The 27,192-nt window shown below is 38.8% G+C and overlaps 1 protein-coding gene across 2 annotated transcripts in view; it reads right to left on the bottom strand.

The window, feature by feature from the left end:
- HYH (HY5-homolog) overlaps positions 1–26,898 on the bottom strand; it is a 43,572-nt gene extending 16,674 nt beyond the window's left edge. The window contains exons 1-2 of one of the 2 annotated variants that reach the window (XM_077363118.1): positions 26,668–26,898; positions 25,275–25,437 (exon numbers count right to left, since the gene is read on the bottom strand). In XM_077363118.1, coding sequence (XP_077219233.1) covers positions 25,275–25,437; positions 26,668–26,734 — 230 coding nt within the window. In that variant the 5' untranslated portion in view covers positions 26,735–26,898. The remainder of the gene's footprint in view (positions 1–25,274; positions 25,438–26,667) is intronic. The other variant, XM_077363119.1, reaches the window with a different exon arrangement.
- Between the last annotated feature and the right edge of the window lie 294 nt (positions 26,899–27,192).

Genomic DNA, 27,192 nt, shown 5'->3' with positions numbered 1-27,192 from the left:
CAATAAGATCATGAATTTCCTCAAAGAAACTTAAGAATCTCCACGGAGGATCCGCTCTCCCCGATAACCATCCGATTACATTTGAAGAGTCTCCTTCCACAATTGCCCTGTCATAAGAATCAACAGATAAACGCTTTATCCCCTTATATGCAGCCCTTACTTCCGCTTCAGACGAATCAGTTATTCCAATTGGACCTGCAAAAGCCCACAAAACTCCCCCTCGGGAATCCCTACAAAGCCCTCCAATCCCTGCTGGACCCGGATTCCCAAGAGAGGACCTATCAAAATTTAGAGAAATATAACCTTCAGGTGGGGCTTCCCAATTCTGACTTCTCTTCTCTCTTCTCAACCCTTCAGAGCACACAATGCTCCAACCCTCCCAAAGATCGAAAGCTGAGACGAACTTAAACATAAGGATGCTTTTTGCCCAAAAAATAACTAACGCTATGATTTTATTATATAACCAATACGCTGACTTTGCCAATCCTTCGAATACTCTCGAGTTTCTTTCTTTCCAAATGACCCACCACACTGCTATCAAACATAACCTCCATAACACTTTACCTTTTTGCTTCCAGGGCACAAACTCCCAACTCAAAAATAGTTCTGCTAAGGATTTGGGGAAGACCCAACAAATGCCAAACCTGACCAATATGAAATCCCAAATCGCCCTTGATACTTTGCAATGAATGAATATGTGATCGATTGATTCCCCATCCTCCAGACAAAGCGAGCAATGATCCACCAGGCACATACCCCTTTTTCTTAGAAAATCAATGGTCTGAATCCTCCCATTACACACTGCCCAGCTGAAAAAAGAGACCGATGGGGGGCCCATGAACTTCAAAACAGCAGCATAACTCGGGAATCCAAAAGCAGGCATTAGATGAAAATAAAAGGATTTGACGGAATAAAGGCCAGAAGAGTTCCAAATCCAGATCCGTTTGTCCACCCCGCTTCTTTTTGTATAGCATCCCTCAATAAGATGAAGCAACTGAGAGATATCCGGTAATTCTCGATCAAAAAAATTTCTTCTGAAACAGGGGGACCAAACCACCTTATTATGAATTCTCTCGAAGCACTCAAATACCTTCACTTTTTTTACCATGGCCACGGAAAACAAACCAGGAAAAAGCACAGCCAGAGGTTCGGCGGAACACTAGGAATCCAACCAAAATTTGATGCGATCTCCTATGTATACTTTAAACCGAATTCCCGCCTCAAATTTTTGCCTGAGACTCAAAATATTACGCCACAAGGTCCCTCATTTCTTACCATACTTATCATCCGAACACCAATTACCATGTAAGAAACCATACTTGCTCCCTATAACTTTTACCCAAAGCGAAGATTGTTCCACACCAAAACGCCATAACCATTTACCCAAAAGAGCACGATTGAACTCTTTCAACCGCCGGATCCCCAGCCCTCCATTTTTTATAGGAACACAAACCTTTTCCCACTTTACTAGAGGGATTCCACCTTTTAAATTTGACCCACCCCATAAAAATCTTCTTTGAATCTTTTCAATTATCGAAATTACACTCACCGGGCAGCTAAAGAGAGACAGACAATATACAGGAATGTTCGCCAAAACTGCCTTGACTAACACAAATCTACCACCCTTAGACACAAGCTTTCTTTTCCAGGTTTCCAACCTTCTTTCTATTCTTTCTACAATAGGAGTCCAGAGCTCTTTTCTCGGCTTTCCAACCCCCAAAGGGAGCCCAAGATACGATGAAGGTAAAGTCTCCAACCTGCATCCCATCACCTTTGCAAAATCTAGAGCTACTGATAAAGGAATATTCATCGCAAACAGACTGGATTTCTGAAAGTTTGATCGTTGCCCGGTAATCAACTCATAGCATCTAATCAAAGCCTTCAGATTTAAAATCTTCACTCTATCATGGGCACTGAACAAAATGGTATCATCAGCAAATTGTAAGAGCGACACTTCAACTCTGTCCCGCCCAATGATAAAGCCCTCCAACAGCCCCTTACTGCTTCCTTTTACCATCAACTGAGTGAGGGTCTCCGAAATAATTATAAAAAGAAAGGGAGAGAGAGGATCCCCTTGCCTTAACCCTCTGGAGGACTTAAAGAAACCTTTTGGCGACCCATTTACCAGGACAGAAAACCATGCCGAAGAAATGCACTGCCTCATCCAACCTCGCCATCGGTTTCCAAAACCCATTCTCCCTAGCAGATAATCCAGACACTCCCAATCCACTCTATCATAGGCTTTTTCCATGTCTAGCTTACATATCACTCCCCCGGAACCACTTCTTGAATATGATTCAATGACTTCATTCGCAATTAAAGAACAATCTAGGATTTGCCTCTTACTAACAAAAGCACTCTGACTATCTGAGATTATCAATGGGAGCACAACTTTAATCTTGTCAGCTAACACCTTGGCCAACACCTTGTACAGGCATCCAACCAGACTGATTGGACGAAAATCAGACACCCTGGATGCCCCTCTAACTTTGGGAATTAGGGTTATAAAGGTGGCCCCTGTGATCCTATCAAGACCCAAACCTTCATAGAACTCCTTGAAGAACCGAAGGATATCACATTTAACAGCCGGCCAACAAGATTGGAAGAAAGCTAGGCAGAAACCATCCGGACCAGGAGCTTTGTCTTTGGGAATTGAGAACAAAACTTTCGCAATTTCCTCTTCCGCAAAAGGTTGTTCCAAACTCGCACTGTCTTCCAGATTTAAACTATTGAACTCCACTCCCACAGGAATAGGACGAAGACTTCCTTCTGAAGCATATAACTTAGCATAAAATTCAACAATCGCCGAGGAAACCTCTTCCTTAGAATTCAGCATAATTCCATTCACAGAAATAGACTCGATTCTGTTCGATCTTCGTCTAGCACTAGCCATCGCGTGAAAGTATGCCTAATTCTTATCTCCCTCCTTCAACCATTGCACCCTTGATTTTTGTCTCCAAGAAATCTCTTCCCGTAACAGCAACCCTTTGTGTTCTTGCTTGAGTTTTCCCAACTCTTCCCCTTCGACCTCCGAGCTTAACCCGCATTCCTCCAAGGCTAACAGTTCTTTTAAACTGTTTTCCAACCACACCTTCCTACCCTGATTCAGATGATGCTGATCCTTAACCCAGGCTTTTAGTTTATGCTTTACAAATCTATTTTTTCCCGAGCTGATCCTTAACCCAGGCTTTTAGTTTATGCTTTACAAATCTAAGTTTTTTCCCAATTACTACATCTGCAGTACCCTCCACATTACACGACGACCACCAATTACCCAATCGCTCCTCCATATTTCGATATTTGAGCCACGCCAATTCGAACCTAAAAGGAGGAGGTCCCCAAGACTCTAGTCGCGGATCCAGAAGGAGGGGGCAATGATCGGAGACCAAATGCACCAGAGCTCTAGAATAACTCTCGGGGACCAAAACCATCCACTCGGCACTGACAAGGAATCTATCCAGCCTACTTCTGCAAGGGCCTCTAGACCAAGTAAAAGAAGCTCCCGACATAGATATATCAATAAGTTCAAATTTTGCAGTGAACTCCGCAAACGCTTTTATGTTTAAGTTAGATCTCTCACAGCCCATTCGTTCTCCCACTTCTTTAACCTCATTGAAGTCCCCCCCAATATACCAAGGAATGGACCAAAATTCCCTAACCTTCTCCAATTCTTCCCAAAACAAACTTTTTTCTGCTCTAAGGACCGGACCATAAACCCCTGAAAACAACCACAGCGAATTGTCCTCATTTTTTAAAACCACCGACAAAGAGAACCTACCCCTTCAGACATCCTGAAGTCTCCAGACATTTTCATTCCATGTTACTAAAATCCCACCCGAGGCTCCAGATGATCCCACAAAAGAAAAGTCCCAGTCCGCTGGCACTCCCAAACCTAGAACAACAGTTCGATTTACAACCTCCATTTTTGTTTCCTGTAAGCAAATAAGATCCGGTTTTAGCTTTCGAACCAACTCCTTCACGTGAATTCGCTTCTCCTGATGATTCAGGCCGTTTACATTCCATGAAAGAATTTTCATGATGCACCAGATTTTGTTGATCGCTTCCCCCTCCTACCACTAGGAGTTCTTCTCGCCTGATCCACAGACTCCTCGTCCAAAGCCACTTCGCGCGAATATTTTAAATCGATTTTTAACTTCTGTAGTTCTCTATCTTTCCTTCTTGTAGACGCTCCGGCCGCTTTGCCGGCCCCTTTGCGAAAAGACTCCTTGATCTCTGAATCTCTCAACTCAGCTGCTTGGATTTCAGAAATAAAGTCTTCCTCCGGCCCGGCATAAACCACACCCAGTTCCTTACTAACCCCCAGAATATGACCAACAGCTCTACTCTGTTTATAATTTCCATTTTTGTCTACCGAATACAAAGAATCTCTGGTTTCGTTTTCGTCAAGTAAGATTTCACCTGGACCTTTTTCTCCAAGGACCCTAACCCTAAATATTCCAAGAGAATATCTTCATTGAGAACCCATTGATTCATCCATCCCAGGAGATTGGAATCTGCTCAGATTACCCCTCCCCCTCCCTTTACATTTGCTAGCCGAGCTGCCCTCATAATTTATTGACGATTTCAGCCTTTCTATCTCTCTTGCCATTCTTCTATTTTTTTCCCGATCCCTTAGTGTCTGATTCCGGACCCGCCAACTCTCTTTCCTCCACATTTAAAAATAGCTTTCCCAAATTTGCTTCCAGACCAGAATATGATAAACCGAAATCCCTACTACTTACCATCAACTCCTTCACCATCAGTTCAATTCGTTCTTTTTGCGGCAATTCCCAAATCTTATCCACAGAAGTTTGACTATCAAAAATTTGAACCTCTCTCCCTTCTTCTTTCTCATACTCCCTCAACTTACTGTCAAAATTTGGATCTGAATGCACAGCTGGAGTAGCTAGTGTCTCCTCATAATTCATAATAGCACTGGCATCAGAATCCTGCATACAATCGAAAAGAGAAGATGAGCCAAAGTCTGAAAAAAACTCAGAAGACAAGGTACCTGATATATTGTGAGCCTCCTCAATTTCCTCCAACAAATAATGACACGAACTTGCAATCTCCTGGGTTTGGTCGTGACTCTGCCAATCTATCTAGTATTCCTTTATCTTCTCTATACACATCTCTATCATCAGCCTTAAAGAGGCGATGCCAGAATTTTTTCCTTCTGTAGAGCTCGGAGAAGTTACATCTGCAACATCTTTGGTGAAGATGTTAAGCCTCAAAGCCAAGACTTTTTTTGTATCCAAAATCCACAGGCTTTTTGCTGCTTGCTTGACGGTCCATAACCTTTCAACAAGGCCCACTGAAGAATCCCGAAGCCCACTGTCCATAGAGGTTATGAAAGGAAAAGTTACTGGTATGTGTAGAGAAAGACTAATTGAAGACCGGGAGTCCACCGTATTGTATAAAAGTATTTCGATAGCTGGTCCTAGGGGTGTTCGTTCGGTTAACCGAACCGAATAGACCAAACTTTGATAACCGAAATTACCGAAATAATTTCGGTTATCAAATTTCGATAACCGAAACCGAACCGAAATTTCTAAAAACCGAACCGATTAAAAATTCGGATATTCGGTTATAACCAAATAGTGGGAAAAAAAAGAGGGAAAAAGCAAAATCTCGGTTTGGATTGCAGGGCTAGGATCATTCTATCGAAATGATTTTTTGAGCAGAACCTAATTAAGTTGCGATCAATCAGATGGACGGTTTTGATCATCCTACGGAGTGCCCATATAGCACTTTTTTTTGAAAAAATAATGGTTTTTATCATAATTTTGATTATTCGGTTAACCGAATTTTTTTTTGAGATAACCGAAACCGAACCCGAATAACCGAATTTCCAAAAAATAATAGCCGAAACCGAACCGAAAAGGAAAAAACCGAACCGAACCGACCAAACCAATTCGGTTCGGTTATAAGCGAATAATGAACACCCCTAGCTGGTCCCGCTACTAGCCTTGCTTTTTGTTTAGTGGGTAAAGCACATTTGTCCTCCACGCTGACATGCTTGGTCCTAGACACCCCATTGGATGATTGATCTGAACCATCCATCTCCGATCTGACGATCCGTGTACGCAACCTTAATCTGTCACTATTTACGGCATTAAATATGGGATGATGGTCAAGCATGTATGCTTCACCCTCCACATCATTGTCTTTCTCCTCCATTCAGAAGGTCTGGCAGAAACGTCTGTGTTTCCGTATGGGAAGACTCAACAGTCGACATCTGTCCCAACGAAAGATAGTTGGTCGAGGCGCAAGTTAGAGACGAAAATTCAAAATTCTTTTGGATGCTAACTTACGCATCCTTCTTCCCTAGCCTTCCTCCGGATTCCGGGAAATATTGACCTTTCCACCAAGCTTCCCTACGCCCCGCATTACTTTATTCTTTCACTGGCCTCGTTGGGATTCTATCACTTCTCCTCTTGTTAACCTTCACGTTAAATGCAGTTATCCAGAATCCTACCTCATCGACAAATACTGGAAATCTTATCTTTTCAGGGTTACTAGAAAGTTCTAAAACCATAAACAACAACCTAATACTTTCGACTAAAATACCCATTGACTTAATTTTCATAATACAAACGTGTGACCTATTTAAAACACTCATAACTAAAAGAACTTAAGTGATTTTGATGAAAAAAGACGTTAATACCCCTCCGATAACTATGGCTTTTTATTTCCACCGAAACCAACACGAAATGACAGAAATGTTTTCGTTTACATCCCCACCGAAACGAAATCTCAATGGATTCGTTCAACTTCATTATTTCCGTCGAAATTTCAATCGAAATTTGACCGAAATGGTCGAAACTACAAAAAAATGAAAAGATGGTCTGATTTACAATGTACAAGGAAAACCTGAAAAAGTTTGGATTTTTTCCTTAAAATGTGTTTCTTTAATTTGTTTTTACTGAGGCCTTGTTTTTCATTCTAGAACTTTTCCGTTTTTTTTTTTTTTTGCTAAGGCCATATTTTTTAAACTTTGATTTGTTGCATTTATAGATAAATTGCCATTCAGATATAAATAATGCAAGTAGTGCCTATACCAATTGCAATTTTTAAACTTTGATTTGTTGCATTTATAGATAAATTGCCATTCAGATATAAATGATGCAAGTAGTGCCTATACCAATTGCAAAGGGAAAAAAAAATTTAGATTTTTTTTTTAAAATCATTGTTAACATGCTTTGTGGGCCTATCCTAGATGTGTGACCCCACTTTTCATTTCATCGTGAAGAGTCATAGGAATTTCAAATTCCAAAACCAAAGCATAATACAAATGATGAGTCTTTGACTAAGCATAGAAAGGGGAAATATATATATATATATATATATATATATATAGAGAGAGAGAGAGAGAGAGAGAGAAAAGGGTTTCTGCGCTCGAGCACAGAAACAGGGGGGTCCACATTTTTTGGTGGGATCCAAAGCATTCATTTGATGGGCCCTTTCATGGATAGGGTGTCCACCAAAAATCAGGTCCATTGGATCACCTTAGGGTGTCCATTTGTGGGCCCAAAAAATGGTCAGATAGTGAACAAACAGTATCTGTCCATTTTTGGACCCACAATGGACACCCTATGGTGATCCAATGGAGCTTATTTTTTGTAGGCACTCCATCCATGATGGGGCCTTCCAAATGAATGCTTAGGATCACCCCCCCAATGCCCCCCCTGTTTTTGTGCTCGAGAGCAGAAACCCTTTTCTCATATATATATATATATATATATATATATATATATATATATATATATATATATATATATATCGCAGAAGAGAAAGTCAGAGTTTTTTCCTATTTTCCAGTAAATTCTGTGAGATTTACACGTACCCATTAGATTTCAGTCTTTTTACCATCAACCCCTTAACTGCATCTATTTCTAACTATGCCCACATGCCAGGGTAAAATGGGGAATGTCTCTCCATCTCTCTCTTAAACGTGTCCTTCGACTTTCCAAAAGCCCTGACCCATTTTTTCCACGCGTCTCCATGTTCTCTTACCCTACAAGAGACATAGATCTCTCTCTCTCTCTCTCTGCTAGCCCTCTCCTGAATATATATATATATATATAGAGAGAGAGAGAGAGAGAGAGAGAGAAAAGTGTAGCTACACATACGTGTAGCTAACTTAGCTACACCGACGGCTTAAAATACAGTGGGCCCCACATTGTTTTGGTGATGCAAACCATTCATTTGATGGGCCCTCACATAGATAGGGTGTGCCCAAAAAATCAGCTCCATAGGATCATCCCAACCCTACGATTTGTGGAGGCAAAAATGGACGTGTAAAATCCTTCACAAATCTGTCCATTTTTGCCTCCACAGTTTGAAGGGTTGGGATCATCCGATGAAGCTGATTTTTTAAGCACACCCTATCAATGTGAGGGCCTATCAAATGAATGGTTTGGATCACCCAAACAATGTGGGCCCACTGTATTTTAAGCCGTCGGTGTAGCTAAGTTAGCTACACGTATGTGTAGCTTCACTTAACTCATATATATATATATATATATATATATATGTGTGTGTGTGTGTGTGTGTGTATTTTTGCAAGCCATTTTACCATATTTCATTTACGTAAATAATGATATTTGGTAGGCCGCATATACAACGTACCAGTACACATCGGCATGAGAACAATACCCTCGTAACTCTATGTGGTATTGTGATGGGACCCCCTGTACGTGAGATGAATGTGGGGTGTGTGTGTGGGTGCGTGGGTGTGGGGGGGGGGGGGCATGGACTTCTCTAGCCCAAATCACAAAATACCACCAAGGTTTTAAATTTCAGTTTCGGTTTCAGTTGGCAAGGAAATTGAAACATTTTGGTGGAAATCTTGTAAAATCACGGAAACGTATGGAAACATATGCAGATGATGAAAATTTTTAATCTTTTAAAAGAACACATGCAAATGATGAAATTTTAAGATGAAATTTTGGGAAATGCTAGAATAAGCACAAATAAATATTTAGAAATCATCACATAAGCAACAAAACCATTCATAATGGCTTAATCACATCGAACACCTAGTGACATGCACCGTCGTGCATGTCTAGAACAATAGGTCAATAAAGTACAATGTAAAGATGTATAAGAAAGTACAACCATCAGTCCCCCCCCTCTCTAAGGACCCCAACTATATGTCGATACAACATAGAGTTACGAGGTATTAATGGTCCCCTGCCGATCCGACATCCATTACATAAGATACGGTTACTTTGCTGTGCAGTTCAATGATGCTGCCTACCAAATATCATTGTCCGCATTAATGAAATGAAATGCAAATAATAACATTTCTATTTTTTTTGTCATTCCGACCATTTCAGTCGAATTTCGAGAATGTCAAAAAATTTGGTAATGTTGGTCAAATTTCGAAGATTTCGATCGAATTTCAGGAATTTTGGTCAAAATTTAGGGAAACAATGAAGTAAAAGGAAATCACGTAGATTTCGTTTCGGTGGGGATGGAAACATTTTGGTCATTTCAAGAAAATTTCGGGGAAATTTAAAACCATGACAAGGTTTAAATTTCATGTTCTGTTTCGGCCATCATGGAAATCGTGATATTTCGGTTTCCGTAGAAATTTCGGCCGAAATCTATTAAAATTAGTGAAAAATTTTCGGTATCTCTAAAATTTCAGTGGAAAATCTTGTAAATAATAGTGAGAACAAAATTTGGAGAAATTTCGGTGAAATCTTGTAAAAACCAAATCCAATGTGGATTTCATTTCAGTGCTGGCCGAACCTGACATTTTTGCCAAAACGTGTCGTTTCGGCGGACGAAATTTTAAACCATGCTCCTTTACGGGTTTGAAGTTGACGCACACAATACCGGTGAGACCGTACTTCTTTTTATCTAGCTTTTATCAACCATATTTGTTGTTACACACTCTTGATTAGCCCTCCATTCACCTGTACCCCATTACTAACAGCACCCTACGCTAGCTTGGTGTTGGGTCCTAGTTTTGTTTTACTATATTATTATTTCATATTATAGGCTTGTTGCCCCATTTATATATGCCTGATTTCTTTTGGTGTGACATAATTGTTGAAAGTTTGTTTGGGATGAATTAAACTCATTGACGAATTATCTTTAAAGTAAAGATTCGTGTGAAACCCTAGATGATATTTGACTTAATTTCTGCTTGTCTAATCGATTTGGATTGGTAACGTTGGTTTTAATTGAAAGTTAGACACTCTATGCTCCTAAGAGTTCTCCATAGAAGTTTTAAAATTCAAATTGTCAATTTCAAGAGAGAGAGAGAGAGAAGTTTCCCAAAGAATCCGCAAACCTTAGGTTTGCATCAACTCAACAGGGGCCAACTGTGAAGCTGGGGTTGATCATCAAAATATTGTTCAAACTGGCAATTCATGAGAAAATGGTAAAGCTTTAGAGGACTTGGGTTGACCAAAGAAAAGTAGTGGACGTTAAAAACTCACTTTCTACAACTATAAGTATATAACTAGACTTAACACATCCATTAATCTCCACACCTGCCACCTACAAGCCCTTCCTTACTAAAAATTTTCACGAATTGCAAGCGAACTCACTTTCACTTGCAATTCATGAATAAACAAGAAGCTTTGAAGGATTTTGGGTTGACCAAAGAAAACTAAGGGGTGTTACAAGTCACTTTCTAAAAGGACAACTTTAATAGACCTAACACATCCATTAATCTCCACACCTGCCACCTACAATCTCTTACTAGTATACCCTTTCTAACCTACCAAACAAACTCTTGAATACACCTATCTCTTCATATTTCAACTTTCATATAAACCTAAACTACTATGCCACCCTGTAACCTTGTTGTAAGCCCAAGGGTTCCCATGGGTTAATCATTCATCTTACCTTCTTGTTTTGATGCTAGCAAACTAAATTAATTAGCTTTTATGGATTAATGTATTGCCTTGAGGTGTTGTGTCATATACAGGAATTTCATGTCATAGCCGTCATTACACAACTCAAACTCAACACATAGCTTGTGGATCAAGAAAGTAAGGAATAAAGAGCTTGCACCTACATTGGAGTCATCACCATTTGGAGATGATCAAGTCAAGGAGCTCAACATGAAGATCCCAGAAGTTCCCCAGCAGGTGTCAAGAAGGAGCTTGGAGTTGAACATGCCGTAGTGACACCTCATGTACCTCAACATGCATTGAAGATTGGAGGACAAGTCACAAGAGCCAAGACAAAGTTCAAGATGTTCATTCAAGCTGAAAAAGTCCAAGGAAGTGCAAAGAGCAAAGACATTCCAAGAAGACCCAAGGTTCTTACTTTTAGAATGTATTTGGAATCCTCTTGATTTTATGTTTAAATGCACTTTCGAAAATGTTTTCAAATGGTTTACACACTAAACTTTTTACATCTTTGGAAACCATACACACCCAAAAATGTGTTTGAAAACCTAAGACTTAAGCCCAAAAGACCAAAGCCCAAAGCCCCTGGATTTTAAAAGTTAAAAATGGAATTTTACTCAGGGCCGGTCGACCGGGTTATGCAGGGCGACCACGGGATGCTACCTGGAAGTCCAGAGCATCTCGAAATTTATCGGGCCGGTCGACCGGGGTAAGCTGGGCAACCGCGGATATGTTTTCTGAAAATCCAGAAAACATCTAGGTTGGGCTTGGAGGTCTACCGCCATAGGTCCGGTCGACGACGATAGTGTTTTGAGCCGAATATTTATTTCAAACAGGTAGCCCTCGCCGGGCGACCGTGCCGGTATGAATTTTGAAATTCAAATTAAGGGCCCGATAAGGGCGGGCGACCGCTGTGTCTCGGTCGACCGCCGCGACATGGAAATAGATCCGTTGGGGCTTGCACAAGTTGACTTTCTCAACCCTGTATTTTACAATTTTACCCCCAAACGATCATATTTTCTTGTGGGCTCTATATATACACTATCCAAACATTTCTAAACAACCTTCTGGCAAGATTAAATCCTATCTTCTTGAACCTAAACTTTTATATGAAAGGTTAAAACCTCTTAGAACTTGTATTTGTACATTCTATAAAGAGGTACTCCATAGGCTTTACATTTTATCTTCCTTGAGGTGTTTGTGAGCTTTCAAAGTTGTAATCAGCCTATCTAAGAGGCAAAGAGAGTTTTTATTTTTATTTCTTCATTTGTTTGTGAGGGTCTCCGATTCGGACCGTTAAGAAAGGTGAATTATTATAAGAGGGAGGCGCCATCGCAAGGCTTTGTGTGAAAAGGGTGTGATCCCTTTAAAGGAGAAGTTGGTGTAAGGCTTTGAGATTCGCCCGCTGAATAATCTTATTGGTTTAGTGGAGATCCCAAGGAGGAAAACTTGGAAGAGTGAAGTAGGTCAAGTTGTGACCGAACCACTATAAAACTTGTGCCTGGTGGATGCTTTATTATCTCCTTCTCTTTGCACTTTGGTAGTTGGTAATCTCCACCCTCTACTTGTGTTTATGTTTCATTGAACAATGGTTAGAGTATATAAGCATAAAGTCATATCTAATCCCTATCCTACATTATATTTATTGATTGATAAAGGGTTAGACTTGTTAAGGCTTAATGGGTAAATTGATTTTAATAATCCACTTAATTAAGCCCCAAATTTTTAATTAGCCAATTCACCCCCCCCCCTCTTGGATTGTCACCTTGTATTTCATTTGGTATCATAGCAAAGGCTCTCAATGAGATTTTTAAATTCGAAATCTACAAGAGATAAAGATCCGTAACAATCCAAATGGATTTTGAGCTAGAACAATCCTCCATAATTCCTCCATTTTTTGATGGATCAAATTATAGAGCTTGGAAAGTAAAGATGCTTGCCTATCTCAAATCCATAGACATTGACATCCTTGAAATGCACTAAAAATGAAGCAAAATTATTTTCATTAAACTCAAAAACTATTATTGTAATATGTTGTGGACTATGTCCTAATGCTTTTGAGAAAATATCATCATGTACAAATGCAAAAGATATTTGGACTAATCTTGAAAATTTTAATGAGAAAAATTGTACTCTCTCTTTAAATAATAAAAATATTGTTATTGAACAAAAAGAGACTACAAAAATCTTTTGTAAAGAAAAATTCTTTCAAACATTCAATTTCCAACTTGGAAGAACAAAATGAAAATTTGAAATCGGAAGTTAATGAATGTTTGACAAAAAATGAAAAATTAAGTCATTTGAGCAAAATCTTGATAAATAAGAATGATGACTTAATTAAAAAGTGCAGTATCCTTGGAAAAGAAAAATAAAGCCTTGAAACCACAAACAAAGATTTAAATGAAAAATATAAAAATGTTTGTGTAAATGAAGAACAATTAAATGCTAATTCATCTCATCAAAAGGAATATTTTGAAAATCAATTGAATGAGATAAAATTTGTAAATGAAGAACTTTCATTAAAGAACCAAAGATTACAAGAAGAAAAAGACAAACATATATGTTCAAATATGTATTCTTGTGGTTCTAGTTGCTCTTCATCTATTCATGCTTATTCATGTACATATTGTGGTAGATTAGGGCATCACAGATCTAGGTGAAAGCTTAGATTTGTAAAATCAAACAAGTTTGTGTAGATAAGAAAAGATACACTTCCACACACAAACTTGGTTGGAACCAAAGTGATTTGGGTTCCAAAATTTCCTATCAAAGTTATTTATTAAAAATGCAAATATAATGGGGTTGTGCTTTAATGATATATCATTTTATAATTAAGCATAGATACATAACATTAGTCATGTTTTTAATAGAATGTATCTTTGCTTATTAAGCTTCATGATCACATATAGTCTATAAAGAAAACAAGAAATTACCTCTTTAGACTATATGTTGCGCTTTATTGAAAATCTTTTAATAAAATCCATCTAAGTGCAAAAACACTAACATGTGCACTTAGCATCCATAAATTAGATGAGCTAACATGTCAAATATTGCTAGAACATAGATCAAACAAGTGTTACATTTTGTATCTAGCAAAATTCATCAAACACACATCCACAAAGAACTTCATTGTAAACATATGTCCAATCATCATTTTGAGCTTAAATGTTAGAAAAATAGAAATGAATTTTTAGATGTCTTCACATAGCCTAGGGATCAAGTTTACATGTCCATTATAATCTCATAAAGGCGAGAAAAATAGGAGAAAATCGATTTTTCCACAAAATCCCTTGAAAAATATCAAGAAATTGAAATTTGGGGTGTGGCGGTCGACTGAGCCTCGGAGGGCGACCGCGGAAGGCAACCTGAACAAAAATAAAATCAAAACAAGTTAAACGCGGCGGACGACCGCGTGAACCCAGTCGACCGCGATTGGCCGCAAAATGAAAAATAGAAAGGGAAATGTGGGTCGCGGCGGGCGACCGCAATAGCCCGGTCGACCGCGGCGGTCGCAAACTGCGTTTTAAAGGGCGACTGCGAGTCATTTCTAACTTCCGCCACTCATTTCTTCTCCTAGGGTTTTCTTCCCTCTTTGCTCCCAAGCCATTTTCGGTGGAAGATAATCAAGATTAAGGCATTCAAGTGAGTTTTGATCCATCATTCCTCTATTTCTCATTTTCTCATCTTCTTTGTTTTCATTCATATAATCTTCCATTTCTTCTCTTTTTCTCTCGCCATTTTCTCCCACAAATCATTCATTTTCTACTTGTTCCCATCATTTTCATCCATGCTCATCATCTTTCTCAAAACCTCCTTGATTCTCACTTTAATTCTTCACTTTTCTCTCAAAACCCTAGAAACTAAAATGTCAAGGAAAACCTTAGCTCAAAAAGGGAAGCGAGCAAGAACGGAACCGGAAGAAGAGGTGTTCCCCACTACACAGTTCTTCAACAAACAAGCCAAGGAGCGTTACAAGGCCTTCATAGAACGAATTTTCATCTCAGGGCGAAAAGTTATTTTTCAAGATTTTAACAAATTTGATCTTCTATCACTTTTTGAATTCCAAGGTTGGTCCTTCTTCCTAGTCTATAGCGCCCCAGTCTATCTTGAGATAGTTGGGTATTTTTATGCCAATTTGGATATTTCCTATAAAGGAGTAGTAATGAATACCCATCTTCAAGGAGACAAATTTGGGTTAAATTTGAAGAACTTTTGTGCTTGGCTTGATATACCTAATGCAGAGAAAAGGATTTTCTTTGGGGGGAAAGATGAAATAGAAAATCACTTTCCAAGAGGAGGTATATGGGACATTAGCTGTTGCTCCTCCAAAGGATAAGTTAAACATCAAGGTTAGTGCGGCTAGGGTAATTCATAAAATTGTGGCATACAATATCACCCTTGGAGCAGAAAATTTTGATGCAGTGAAGCCCTTTGAAGCCTTCATAACCCATTGCATTATGAAAAAGATCCAATTACATTTAGGCTTCATCATGTTGGATTATATAGATGAGGCAGTCAAGAGAGGACAGGGTGGCCTACCTTATGGGATGCAAATTACTAGGCTCCATAAGATCAATCTGGAAAAAGCCTTCTCAACAAATCCTGATCCTCCACTCAACCACTCCACCATTACCCTTATGAGAATTTCTATACCAGGAGTAGGTGGTCCTAGTGGGGTTACACAAGATGACATAGAAGAGGTTGTGGATGAGGCTGAGCGAGTGGTACTAATGCAGGAGCAGAGTAGAGTACATAAGCAGGCACAGGCTCAGCAGCGTCAGCCCCCTATCACTGGTTTGATTCCCTCCCTACTGCCTTTACAACTGCAGAGAGTCAGAGAGCCTCTGATCATGAGAGACTTATGGAGATTATGGCAATGCAGCATAGGGAAATGATGCAAGCTTATCAGAGGAGTCAGGCCACGAGATACTAATCCTCCAGGACTTCACCTCGTGAGGAGCACCAACCTCCACCTCAAGACTGATCGATGGCCAGCACCTTCTTTGCAGCAGACACAATCGATCACATTTTACTGCTAATTATCTTATTTTGGTTTAGCTTTTTCTTGCCCTAGTATGGGCTCTTGGACTATATTGTTATTCTCTCATGGATGATGGTTATGCCCGATGTGGGCTTTTATTTTGGTATGTACATGCCCAGTATGGGCTTCTATGACTATTGTGCATGATGCGTTAGATGGGCTTGTGGATATTGTTGTTTAGATGCCCAGTGTGGATTTTATGGTCGATAATGGATGTTCTGTCCCCAATAAGGGGCTTTTTATGTTTTATTTTGGTTCATGTCTCAGAGATTGTATGACTGTATCTATTGTGGCGGTGTCATGTCTTTCACACCCACTCATGTATCTCTGATGATGTTTTTGACATGATGAGAAGAGGTGTGTCTCTTCCATCTATTGGCTCATGTATATGGAGGTTTATATATATATATATATATATATATATATATATATATATATATATATATATATATATATATATATATATACACACACACACACACACATGATCTTTTGGTTGCCATGGATGTGTATTCCCTTCTTGTTCATTATTTTGATATCAATGTGGTTATTAGACTGTACTTGCCTCAACTTTATAATCCTATGTCTAATAATCATCCATTCTAATTCAAATTGTACTTCTCAAATGAATGGAGCAAAAATTAGAATGATTAAGGTAATTTAAATCATGGACCTATGTGCCTTGAACTATTACAGTTAGACTAGATGCACATAGTCAGGGGGAGCTTTCACTTGCAAATATATACCTATCTAGGCCCAAACAACTTAAACTCAAAAGTTATTTTATAGTTCTAAGCATGTTCATGATGATGAAGAGACTTGTATGCCCTATGTCAAGAAAACCCCTACATAATGCAACTTGTGAACTTGAAAGGTTAAGGTATAGATCTGAGCATATTCTTGCTCAGGTAGATACTTATCTACTTCAAAAAGTTGCAAATGAAGCCCAAGTATTCAGATCATTCTGCCATGTCATGCCCTTAGATTTCACCTAGGGCCAATGTCAAATTCATAGGGGGAGAGCCAAATGGTTACATCTTCATACTTCTATAGATCATTGTGATGTGCTCACAAGGTCTATTGCCCCTATTCTTATGCTTAACTTGCGAATCATTCGATCAAAAAATAAATAAAAGGGCTTATCATGGATTTCACTTTTATTTTCTCTTTGATAAGCATTCATAGAGCTTGAATGGTATATCATATACAATGCACATAGCTTAGACAAGCTATTATTCATCTTGACACCTCACTTGAACTTTCACTTGTTGATACCTACCTTTTTGTTGTTGCCAAAAGGGGGAGAAGTTTGGGAATTGATTAGGTAGTCCATTTGTATATGCACCATATCCTTTGTAGTCATTAATTATATTTGTGCATATAGTAAGGGAGAGCTATGCTCTATTGTGTATATCATATCATGCATACTCATCTATTGGTTAACATCTCCTTCCTCCCTAATCAATTTGTTTGCCATCTTCAAAAAGGGGGAGAATGTAAGCCCAAGGGTTCCCATGGGTTAATCATTCATCTTACCTTCTTGTTTTGATGCTAGCAAACTAAATTGATTAGCTTTTATGGACTAATGTGTTGCCTTGAGGTGTTGTGTCATATACAGGAATTTCATGTCATAGCCGTCATTACACAACTCAAACTCAACACATAGCTTGTGGATCAAGAAAGTAAGGAACAAAGAGCTTGCACCTACATTGGAGTCATCACCATTTGGAGATGATCAAGTCAAGGAGCTCAACATGAAGATCCCAGAAGTTCCCCAGCAGGTGTCAAGGAGCTTGGAGTTGAACATGCCGTAGTGACACCTCATGTACCTCAACATGCATTGAAGATTGGAGGACAAGTCACAAGAGCCAAGACAAAGTTCAAGCTGTTCATTCAAGCTGAAAAAGTCCAAGGAAGTGCAAAGAGCAAAGACATTCCAAGAAGACCCAAGGTTCTTACTTTTAGAATATATTTGGAGTCCTCTTGATTTTATGTTTAAATGCACTTTCGAAAAGGTTTTCAAATGGTTTACACACTAAACTTTTTACATCTTTGGAAACCATACACAAACCAAAAATGTGTTTGAAAACCTAAGACTTAAGCCCAAAAGACCAAAGCCCCTGGATTTTAAAAGTTAAAAATGGAATTTTACTCAGGGCCAGTCGACCGGGCTATGCCGGATGACAGCAGGATGCTACCTGGAAGTCCAGGGCATCTCGAAATTTATTGAGCCGGTCAACCAGGGTAAGCCGGGCGACGGCGGATGTTTTCTGGAAATCTAGAAAACATCCAGGTTGGGGTTGGAGGTCGACCGCCATAGTGAGCCAAAAATTTATTTCAACCAGGTAGCCCTCGTCGGGCGACCGCCCTAGGGCTGGTTGACCGCTCCGGTATGAATTTTGAAATTCAAATTAAGAGCCCAATAAGGGCGGGCGACCGTTGTGCCTCGGTCGACCGCCGCGACATAGAAATAGATCCGTTGGGGCTTGCGCAAGTTGACTTTCTCAACGCTGTATTTTACAATTTTACCCCCAAACGGTCATATTTCCTAGTGGGCTATATATACACTATCCAAACATTTCTAAACAACCTTTTGGCCAGATTAAATGCTATCTTCTTGAATCTAAACTTTTATATAAAAGGTTAAAACCTCTTAGAACTGTATTTGTACATTCTATCAAGAGGTACTCCATAGGCTTTACATTTTATCTTCCTTAGAGTGTTTGTGAGCTTTCAAAGTTGTAATCAGCCTATCTAAGAGGCAAAGAGAGTTTTCATTTTTATTTCTTCATTTGTTTGTGAGGGTCTCCGATTCGGTCCGCTAAGAAAGGTGAATCATTGTAAGAGGGAGGCGCCCTCGCAAAGCTTTGTGTGAAAAGGGTGTGATCCCTTTAAAGGAGAAGTTGGTGTACGGCTTTGAGATTCGCCCGTTGAATAATCTTATTGGTTTAGTGGAGATCCCAAGGAGGAAAACTTGGAAGAGTGAAGTAGGTCAAGTTGTGACCGAACCACTATAAAACTTGTGCCTTGTGGATGCTTTATTATCTCCTTCTCTTTGCACTCTGGTGGTTGGTAATCTCCACCCTCTACTTGTGTTTATGTTTCATTGAACAAGAGTTAGAGTATATAAGCATAAAGTCATATCTAACCCCTATCCTACATTATATTTATTGATTGATAAAGGGTTAGACTTGTTAAGGCTTAATGGGTAAATTGATTTTAATAATCCACTTAATTAAGCCCCAAATTTTTAATTAGCCAATTCACCCCCCCTCTTGGATTGTCACCTTGTATTTCACTTGTCATTCAGAACACACAAATATTGTGCATTCTTAGACAAAAGCAACCCATGGGCTCTAATTCCAAACACAATATAGCAACCCCACAACATAGATCCTTCCATAACCTAAACCTACTGCTCACACCAATCGTATACCCAACCCCCTTGTTAAAGGAAAACTTTTGATGCCGTTAATTGTGGTTCGTCCAGAACTGATGTGATCTGGCCATGACTACATATTATTTTTAGAAACTCTAAATTGGTTTTATTGTGACAAAACAACCCTAGAATAGAAACCTGGTCATAAAAATGTACTACGCTAGTAAATCATGCACAACTTCCTCAAATCAAGCCCATATTGCATGATCTTGGGCTCGTTAGATAGGAAACCATTGATCTCCAAAAGGTTATCCGAGAATCATTCGTGGACCTTCGGGTTTGCACCAACCCCCCGAGCTCTAGCCTTGGTTCCCACCCATTGCCAAAAACATCATACTTCTCCTAGTGAAGTCCATGGCCATACCACGTGCACAAATTACCATAACCATCTTCCCTACAACAACCCCACCACCCACCCAAACCCCCTTTATGAGGATTCCTAAGCTACCAACCTTCTTTGACACATCCCTTCAAACACATAAAATGACACTTATGTTTGTCTAAGCACCCCCCATAAGAACTGATGGTATACAACCATCATCCTAGCCGTTAGATTTAGTTTTTTTTATTGGACTATTGGGCATATTTGATTTCTCATTTATATTATTTGATTTATATTTGATTTCTCTTTTAAGTAGTACTTATTTTGATTTATTAGCATTTTATTTAGCCAGGATGTAGGGGATATTCACCTCGGCCTATGGCCCACCTTACTGCTTTCCCATGGCCTAGTTATCCTTTATAAAACTAATCTTTATTATTTTTTAGCCCTGACCCACTTATTTCTTATTTCTATTGGCCAAACCTCTAAAATCCACTTAAAGCCATTTTAATGCATTTTATTTTAACCTATGGATCAAGTATAGGGGCCACTGCTTCAATGTATACCCATAAACCAACCAAAACCCTACTCTAGAAAAATGTGAAAGACAAACCCCCTACCCTTGGTCGACCTTCCCTCCACTCTTTCTCCTTCTCCACAAATTCACCTCACCATCTTTCTCCCTTCTTACAATCTTCCCTTCCACTTCCTCTCTTTCTTCTGTCTCATTCTTTACAGTCACATATTTGTTTTCACCTCTCTATTTCTCTTTCCTTTTGTTTTCATCCCCTTCTTGGTTGGGCTAATAAATTGTTCCCCCTCGTTTGGGTTCACAGACGTTGTCCCCTCCCCTAGGTTCATAAACGGCTCCCCTCTCTACCTCATATCTTTCCTCTTTTCTTGATTTTGATCTCTTTCTTTATATTGATCTCTCTTATTCTTGATTCCCTATTCTTTTATCTGCCTTGAGATCAACTACTTACCTCTATACTCTAACTATCCCTCTTCCCCCATTTAGAGGCCACCTACAGTATGACGACGCCCGAGGCTCCATATGCCATCCCAGGTAAGCATCCATAATTTCTTCTTGTTAGCCTACCTATATCTTCCCTGACTTTTCCCATCAACCTTAACCCTAATCTTTCCCGTCTTATTTCCACCGTTTCATATCTTGAACCTATCAACCCCATTAGCCTTATATCCTTCTAGACTCCTTTTGGGTTGTAGTTAGTAGATCTAATTTGTTTGATTGATTGTTATTGAGATCGGATTTCCTTGCTTAGTTAGTTGATTTCCTTTTGATTAGAACCTGTTGTTGGAACTTTTACTTGGATGAGTTAAATCCTATCGATGAATTAATTTTAAAGCCTTGAATCTTTATTACTTCTATAAAAAAAAAGCCTTGAATTTTTATAAAAATTCTAAATGCTTTGATTATTATGTGTTGTTTACTTTGATTTTGGAATGTAAGTTACTATTAATTTGAATTAGAAACAATTTCTTATACGCCTAAGTTTCCACAAATGATCCGCGAACCCTAGGTTTACATACATTTGCTATCAATCAGATTCACATCAATTTGGCATCAGATCCTAGCTTGCACCAAGAACTCTTTCTAAAGTTGATCAAGATGGTCAGCCACACTATCTGGGCATTGGAACAAGGACATACACAAACCAACAAACAAAAATCAACTTAGTTAGCCCACTTCTATCACAAAAAAGTGATGAATTCCCTTCTAAAGGGGGTAATTTTTTGAACCGTTCATCGTGTCCCAAACAGCTCTAAAGGGCTTATCATTCACAAAGGAAGACTCAAGTACCATTGATGTGGGCAAGGGAAGAGAAATATCATAGAGAGGAGAAAAGAGAAGAACAAGGGGAAGAGATTAGAAGAAAGAAGAGAGACGACAAGAAATTAGAGGGGAGAGATAACAGAAGAAAAATAAGAGAAGAAGACAAAGGGAAGAAGAAGAGGGATAAGGGGAAAATATTTGTTCTCAATTTATTCATTCATCATCCAAATCTCTAAATCCTAATATATGAGGCCTATATATAGGGAATTAAAATAACATGGAAATAAAATAACACTGAAAATAAAATCCCTAAAATACTAAAACATGGAAATAAAAATGCTAGAAACAAAATGACATGAAAATAAAAATCCTAAAAAGTACTAGTGGGCAAATACGCCACTTATTAGGCCTACAATACGCATCATTCTCCCCTTGTTGAAAAGAACTCACTTCGAGTTCTAGTCCGCCTGGATCAAATATGTAAATGACCCACTCTCGCAGTAGGAGTAGAAGGTCGTCGAAGTCACATCTAATATAGGCCATCAGAAGTGGTACATCAGGGTAAGTGCGACGGACTGAAAAAGTGGCAATCCGACTGAGGTCAATCATAGACTGTAAATGGTCACTCGTGGTAACTCATATAAGATCTCGGCCGTGCTAAATGTAAAATATTGTAGGCCAAATAAGTGGCGTATTTGCCCACTAATACTTTTTAGGATTTTTATTTTCATGTCATTTATTTTCTAGGATTTTTATTTCCATGTTTGAGTTTTTAGGAATTTTATTTTCCATGTTATTTTATTTCCATGTTATTTTAATTCCCTATATATAGGCCTCATGTATTAGGATTTAGAGATTTGGATAATGAATGAATGAATTGAGAACAGAGATTCTCCCCTTATCCCTCTTCTTCTTCCCTTTGTCTTCTTCTCTTATTTTTCTTCTGTTATTTCTCCCCTCTAATTTCTTGTCGTTCCTCTTCTTTCTTCAAATCTCTTCCCCTTGTTCTTCTCTTTTCTCCTCTCTATGATATTTCTCTTCCCTTGCCCACATCAAAGTGGTATCAGAGCCTAGAGCTCGTAGTCTTATTCATGTCCATGGTCACACGCTATGTCGGTGTTCCTTGCATCCATATAGGGAATTAAAATAACATGAAAAATAAAATCTCTAAAAACTAAAACATGAAAATAAAAATCCTAGAAACTACATGACATGAAAATAAAAATCCTAAAAAGTACTAGTGGGCAAATACGCAACTTATTGGGCCTATACACATCAACCATTTATGGAGAGATGCCCAAACTCAAGTACCATTCATGGAGAGATGCCCATGTACACTCCCAAAAAGAAAATCTCTTTGAACTAAAGCCTCCAAAAATTTAACCCCATGGCAATCGACCTCTAGCGAAAGACTTGCATCAATGCAGCAAATTAAGGCCTTGAGGCTTGAGGTGTGATTCTTTTTTCTTTTTGAAGCCCTACAGATAATAGTGCGCAATTAGAAAATAGCATGTTAAAATCTGCAACTCAAGAACATCCACCCTTTATACTTCAATGAGGCCCAACAACAACCGTTTGCCACTAATTTACTCAGAAGCTCGAGTAGGATGCCATCTTGTCTCAAACATATAGAGCCCTAGAAGAACCTTTCAAAGAGCTACTCATCAAATAGCTAACTATGCTAACAAAAAATGCTATAAAAATCTTCTCCACCCCGGGCTTGAGCATATGAAAACCATCGCAAAACCAAACAATACCCAATCAACATAATAGTAAGCCAAATCAACATCGTTGTAAGCTTTCTGCACACCCAACTCATAGATTAATTTGTTAAGGCCTCTTCCAAATTCATCGTTCTCATTGCATATAGATCCATGTTTGATACAAGTTCATCGTAACACCCCTAAATCTCGTAAGAACATAATTGAGTACATGGCTATGCAACGTATACAATATAGGCACATCCGCACATGATTTGTTCATATTTCCAAGAAAAACTATGTGCACGTGTTTGTACCAGCTTCCACCAACCACACGATCCTAAGCAATGTTTAAAAAATTATACTCGGACAAGACTTCGCCAAGGCAAAATCAAGTCAACACAGCCGAGTCAATGATTGACGCTGCCAAGTTTTCATTAACTTGGGAAAGTCAATAGAAGATTTTGATTGATTTGGGACACCAAAACCAAGACAACTTGGTCAAATCGATGACTGATTTGGAAGTTTTTGAATAAACGGTTCCAAGAACATGCATCTCACATGTTATAAGAACATCCAATATGGCATTTTTTGTTGGATTTGTCACAATGGAGGCTATTGGGTAATGTAAGGAGTAGTATGAGGCGTAATGGGCTTTTCTTTTAGGTCAAGGGGAATGCTCCTAGGCAATTCATACTATGTAATCTGGTGGGACTACTGGTCCCCATTGTAAATTTTACTAGTATGAATATATTTCTCAATTTTCAAAAGAAAAAAAAGAACATCCAAAGTGTGAAAACTGCATACAAATTCTATATGCTTCTTCAATCATGTAAAGTCAAGGGGTTACCAAGTTCAATCTAGCACCCATATCAACATTCTAATTTCTAAGTTCCATGGATGGGCAATAAATTCCATCAGCCCGTCTCATGGTCCCAAAGCCATCACCTGATGTTACCATGGACTTGTTGCTAACAAAGTCAACATTCACACAACAAATAACTTTGAAGTACATCGAGAATGCGTCCAAAAACTCCTCCGTGTAATTTTAACCAGAATAGTTTAGAGCCTAAAGATCAAGGTTTGCCAGAGCGGGAATCGAAAGCGGGAATCGAAGGCTCCCAGGGAAGAATCCTGCTCAAGGTTGCCAGAGCGGGAATCGAAACGGGAATCGAAGGCTCTCAGGGAAGAATCCTGCTTCCTTGCTAAAGATTGCCTTAAAAGTGGGAATGTCGACAATCTGGACAACGAAAAGTTATGGATGGATGGCGATAAATCAAAAAAAAAAAAGGACGGAGGAGGCTATTCCCCAGTCACTTGTAGAGACCAACAATGGAGGCAGTTCTTGCCCATACCAATGGGAAAAAACTGTCATTTGATCACATTTGTTGATTGGCAAATAAGACTCTAATGAGTTAGCTCACAGTAGTGTGCAATGAGAGGCTAATATAATGCATTGTCACTTCCAGTTTGTTAGGACACTATAAGTTCTTTTATAGTTGTTCTCGGCAGCTTCGAGCATCTCAGTTGAGGTCTTTTTGTTTGCTAGTAGCCTTTTACTCTTTTAATAAATTCTAATCATCTCATTGCCATTCAAAAAAAATGATAAAGAATATCATAATGAACACCAATTGAAATTGATTCAACTAGAGCCAAAAAAAAAACTAGGAATAAAAAAAAATCACTACAAATCTGACCTTCCATATTCTCTTAGAACTCTTACTTCTAATAATAAATCAATAAGAGATTAAATATCGAATATCCTTATCTGCTAAAACGACTCAATAATAGAAACTCTGGAACTCTCCAACTTACTAGAGTGCGTATTGTAGTATAAATCCCAAAATAGAAACCAACAATTCAAAAAACTTAAAAAACTCTCCACAGAACTTCCACTTCCTCCAAAATATAATTTCCTCCATTTCCGCCACCTTAAAATTTTATTTCTGTCCACAATTTTCATCTTGCTTGGATAGAAAGGTTCCTATTAGAAACTACTTAAATACTGCCTTGTCTTCAAAAATCATTTGAAACCAACAAGAGAAAGAGAAAGAATGAGAGGAAGAAAAATAGACAAAGAGGTGGGTAAAGATAGAGAAATACCTCTTCAGCCTTTTGTATTCCCTATCAACTGGATTACGTCCTCTCCGACGTTTCCCAGCAATGCTGCTGCTGCTATTACTCTGCTGAATCTCCGTGGCCTTTGCCGAATCGCTCGGAAGAGCTTCCATATCCGGAACCATGAACAGATCTTCATCACTCTCCTCTAAAAATAATAATAAGAACAATAGTAATTACAAAAGAATATCAATTCACCAGTTTTAGTCGCGAAAGCAAAGAAAGGAACCTAAATTGCAGCACAAAAACCCTACCCTAACCTTAGGATCAGAGAGAGAGAGGGGGGGGGGGGTCGGAAAAGGTGCAAAAATCACTAATAGTAATTACAAAAAAAAATATCAACGCTCCAGTTTCTGTCACGAAAGCAAAGAAAGAAACCTAAATTGCAGCACAGAAACCATAAACCTAAGATCTAGTATAGAGAAGTGGGAAAAGGTTCAAAAATCACTGATAGTAATTACAAAAGAAAATCAATTCTCCAGTTTCTGTCACAAAAACAACTGAAGAAACATAAAATGCAGCACAGAAACCCTACCCTAACCCTAGGATCTGCGAGAGAGAAGTCGGAAAAGGTATGAATAGTAATTACAAAAGAAAATCAATTCTCCAGTTTCTGCCACGAAAGCAAAGAAATAAACCTAAATTGAAACACAGAAACCCTACCCTAACCCTGGGATCTGAGAGAAAGATAATTACAAAACAAAAGAAGCAAACCTAAATTGCAGCACAAAACCCTGCCCTGACCAAAGAAAAGAAAGAAACCTAAATTCCAGCACAGAACCCTACCCTAACCCTAGGTTCTGCAAGAGAGAAATCGGAAAAGGTGCAAAAATCAGAAACAGTAATTACAAAAGAAAATCAATTCTCTAGTTTGTCACAAAAGCAACCGAAGAAACATAAAATGCAGCACAGAAACCCTACCCTAACCCTAGGATCTGCGAGAGAGAAGTAGGAAAAGGTATGAATAGTAGAAAATAAAATCAATTCTCCAGTTTCTGCCACGAAAGCAAAGAAATAAACCTAAATCGAAACACAGAAACCCTACCCTAACCCTAGGATCTGAGAGAAAGAAGTCGGAAAAGGTGCAAAAATCAGTAATAGTAATTACAAAAGACAAGAAGCAAACCTAAATTGCAGCACAAAACCCTACCCTAACCAAAGAAAAGAAAGAAACCTAAATTCCAGCACAGAACCCTACCCTAACCCTAGGTTCTGCAAGAGAGAAATCGGAAAAGGTGCAAAAATCACAAACAGTAATTACAAAAGAAAAATCAATTATCTAGTTTCTGTCACGAAAGCAAAGAAAGAAACACAAAAACCTTATCCTAACCCTAAGATCTACAAGAGAGAAATAAAAAAAGGTGCAAAAATCACCAACCTACTTTGCTCTTTTCTCTCTTCGCCAGTAACAAGTTCCTCGGCGTATTCACGTCGGGAAGTGACATCCCGGCCGGAACTGACGCCCGCCGGTGGATCTCGGGCGAGAAGGTTCTAGAAGAAGAGGATGAGAATGGGATATTAGGGTTTCTGATGCCCTAAATGAGGAAAATGGAAGAGACATGAGAGACGTGGCGATCTCCATTTGTTTCCTTGTTTGGGAGGGGAAATGGCGGGTGAGAGAAGACCACGTTGATGTAAAGCGAACCGCCACTTTCTCTGAAAGCTGGAAATATATTAAATTATAAAAGAAAATAGGATATTTTATTGTAGAAAATTTGGAATTTCTGGATTTTGGGGATTTGTGATCGGCTCCGTTAAAAGTTCCCCGGTGAGCAGATCGATGGTCGGGAGTCTCGCCAAAAGAAAACGTGTTTTGGATTTTTTATTAGTCTGACTGAGATACCCTTTCGAAAATAACATATTCCTTACATTTTAGTGTGAATGGATTGTCCGGGCAAGAAAG

Source organism: Tasmannia lanceolata, unplaced genomic scaffold (genome assembly GCF_043159265.1).
Source record: "Tasmannia lanceolata isolate RefF3 unplaced genomic scaffold, GAP_Taslan_0.1 ptg000019l, whole genome shotgun sequence".
NCBI lineage: Eukaryota > Viridiplantae > Streptophyta > Magnoliopsida > Canellales > Winteraceae > Tasmannia > Tasmannia lanceolata.
The sequence above is the reverse complement of the archived record's forward strand: the minus strand, read 5'-3'. Positions and strand labels throughout refer to the sequence as shown.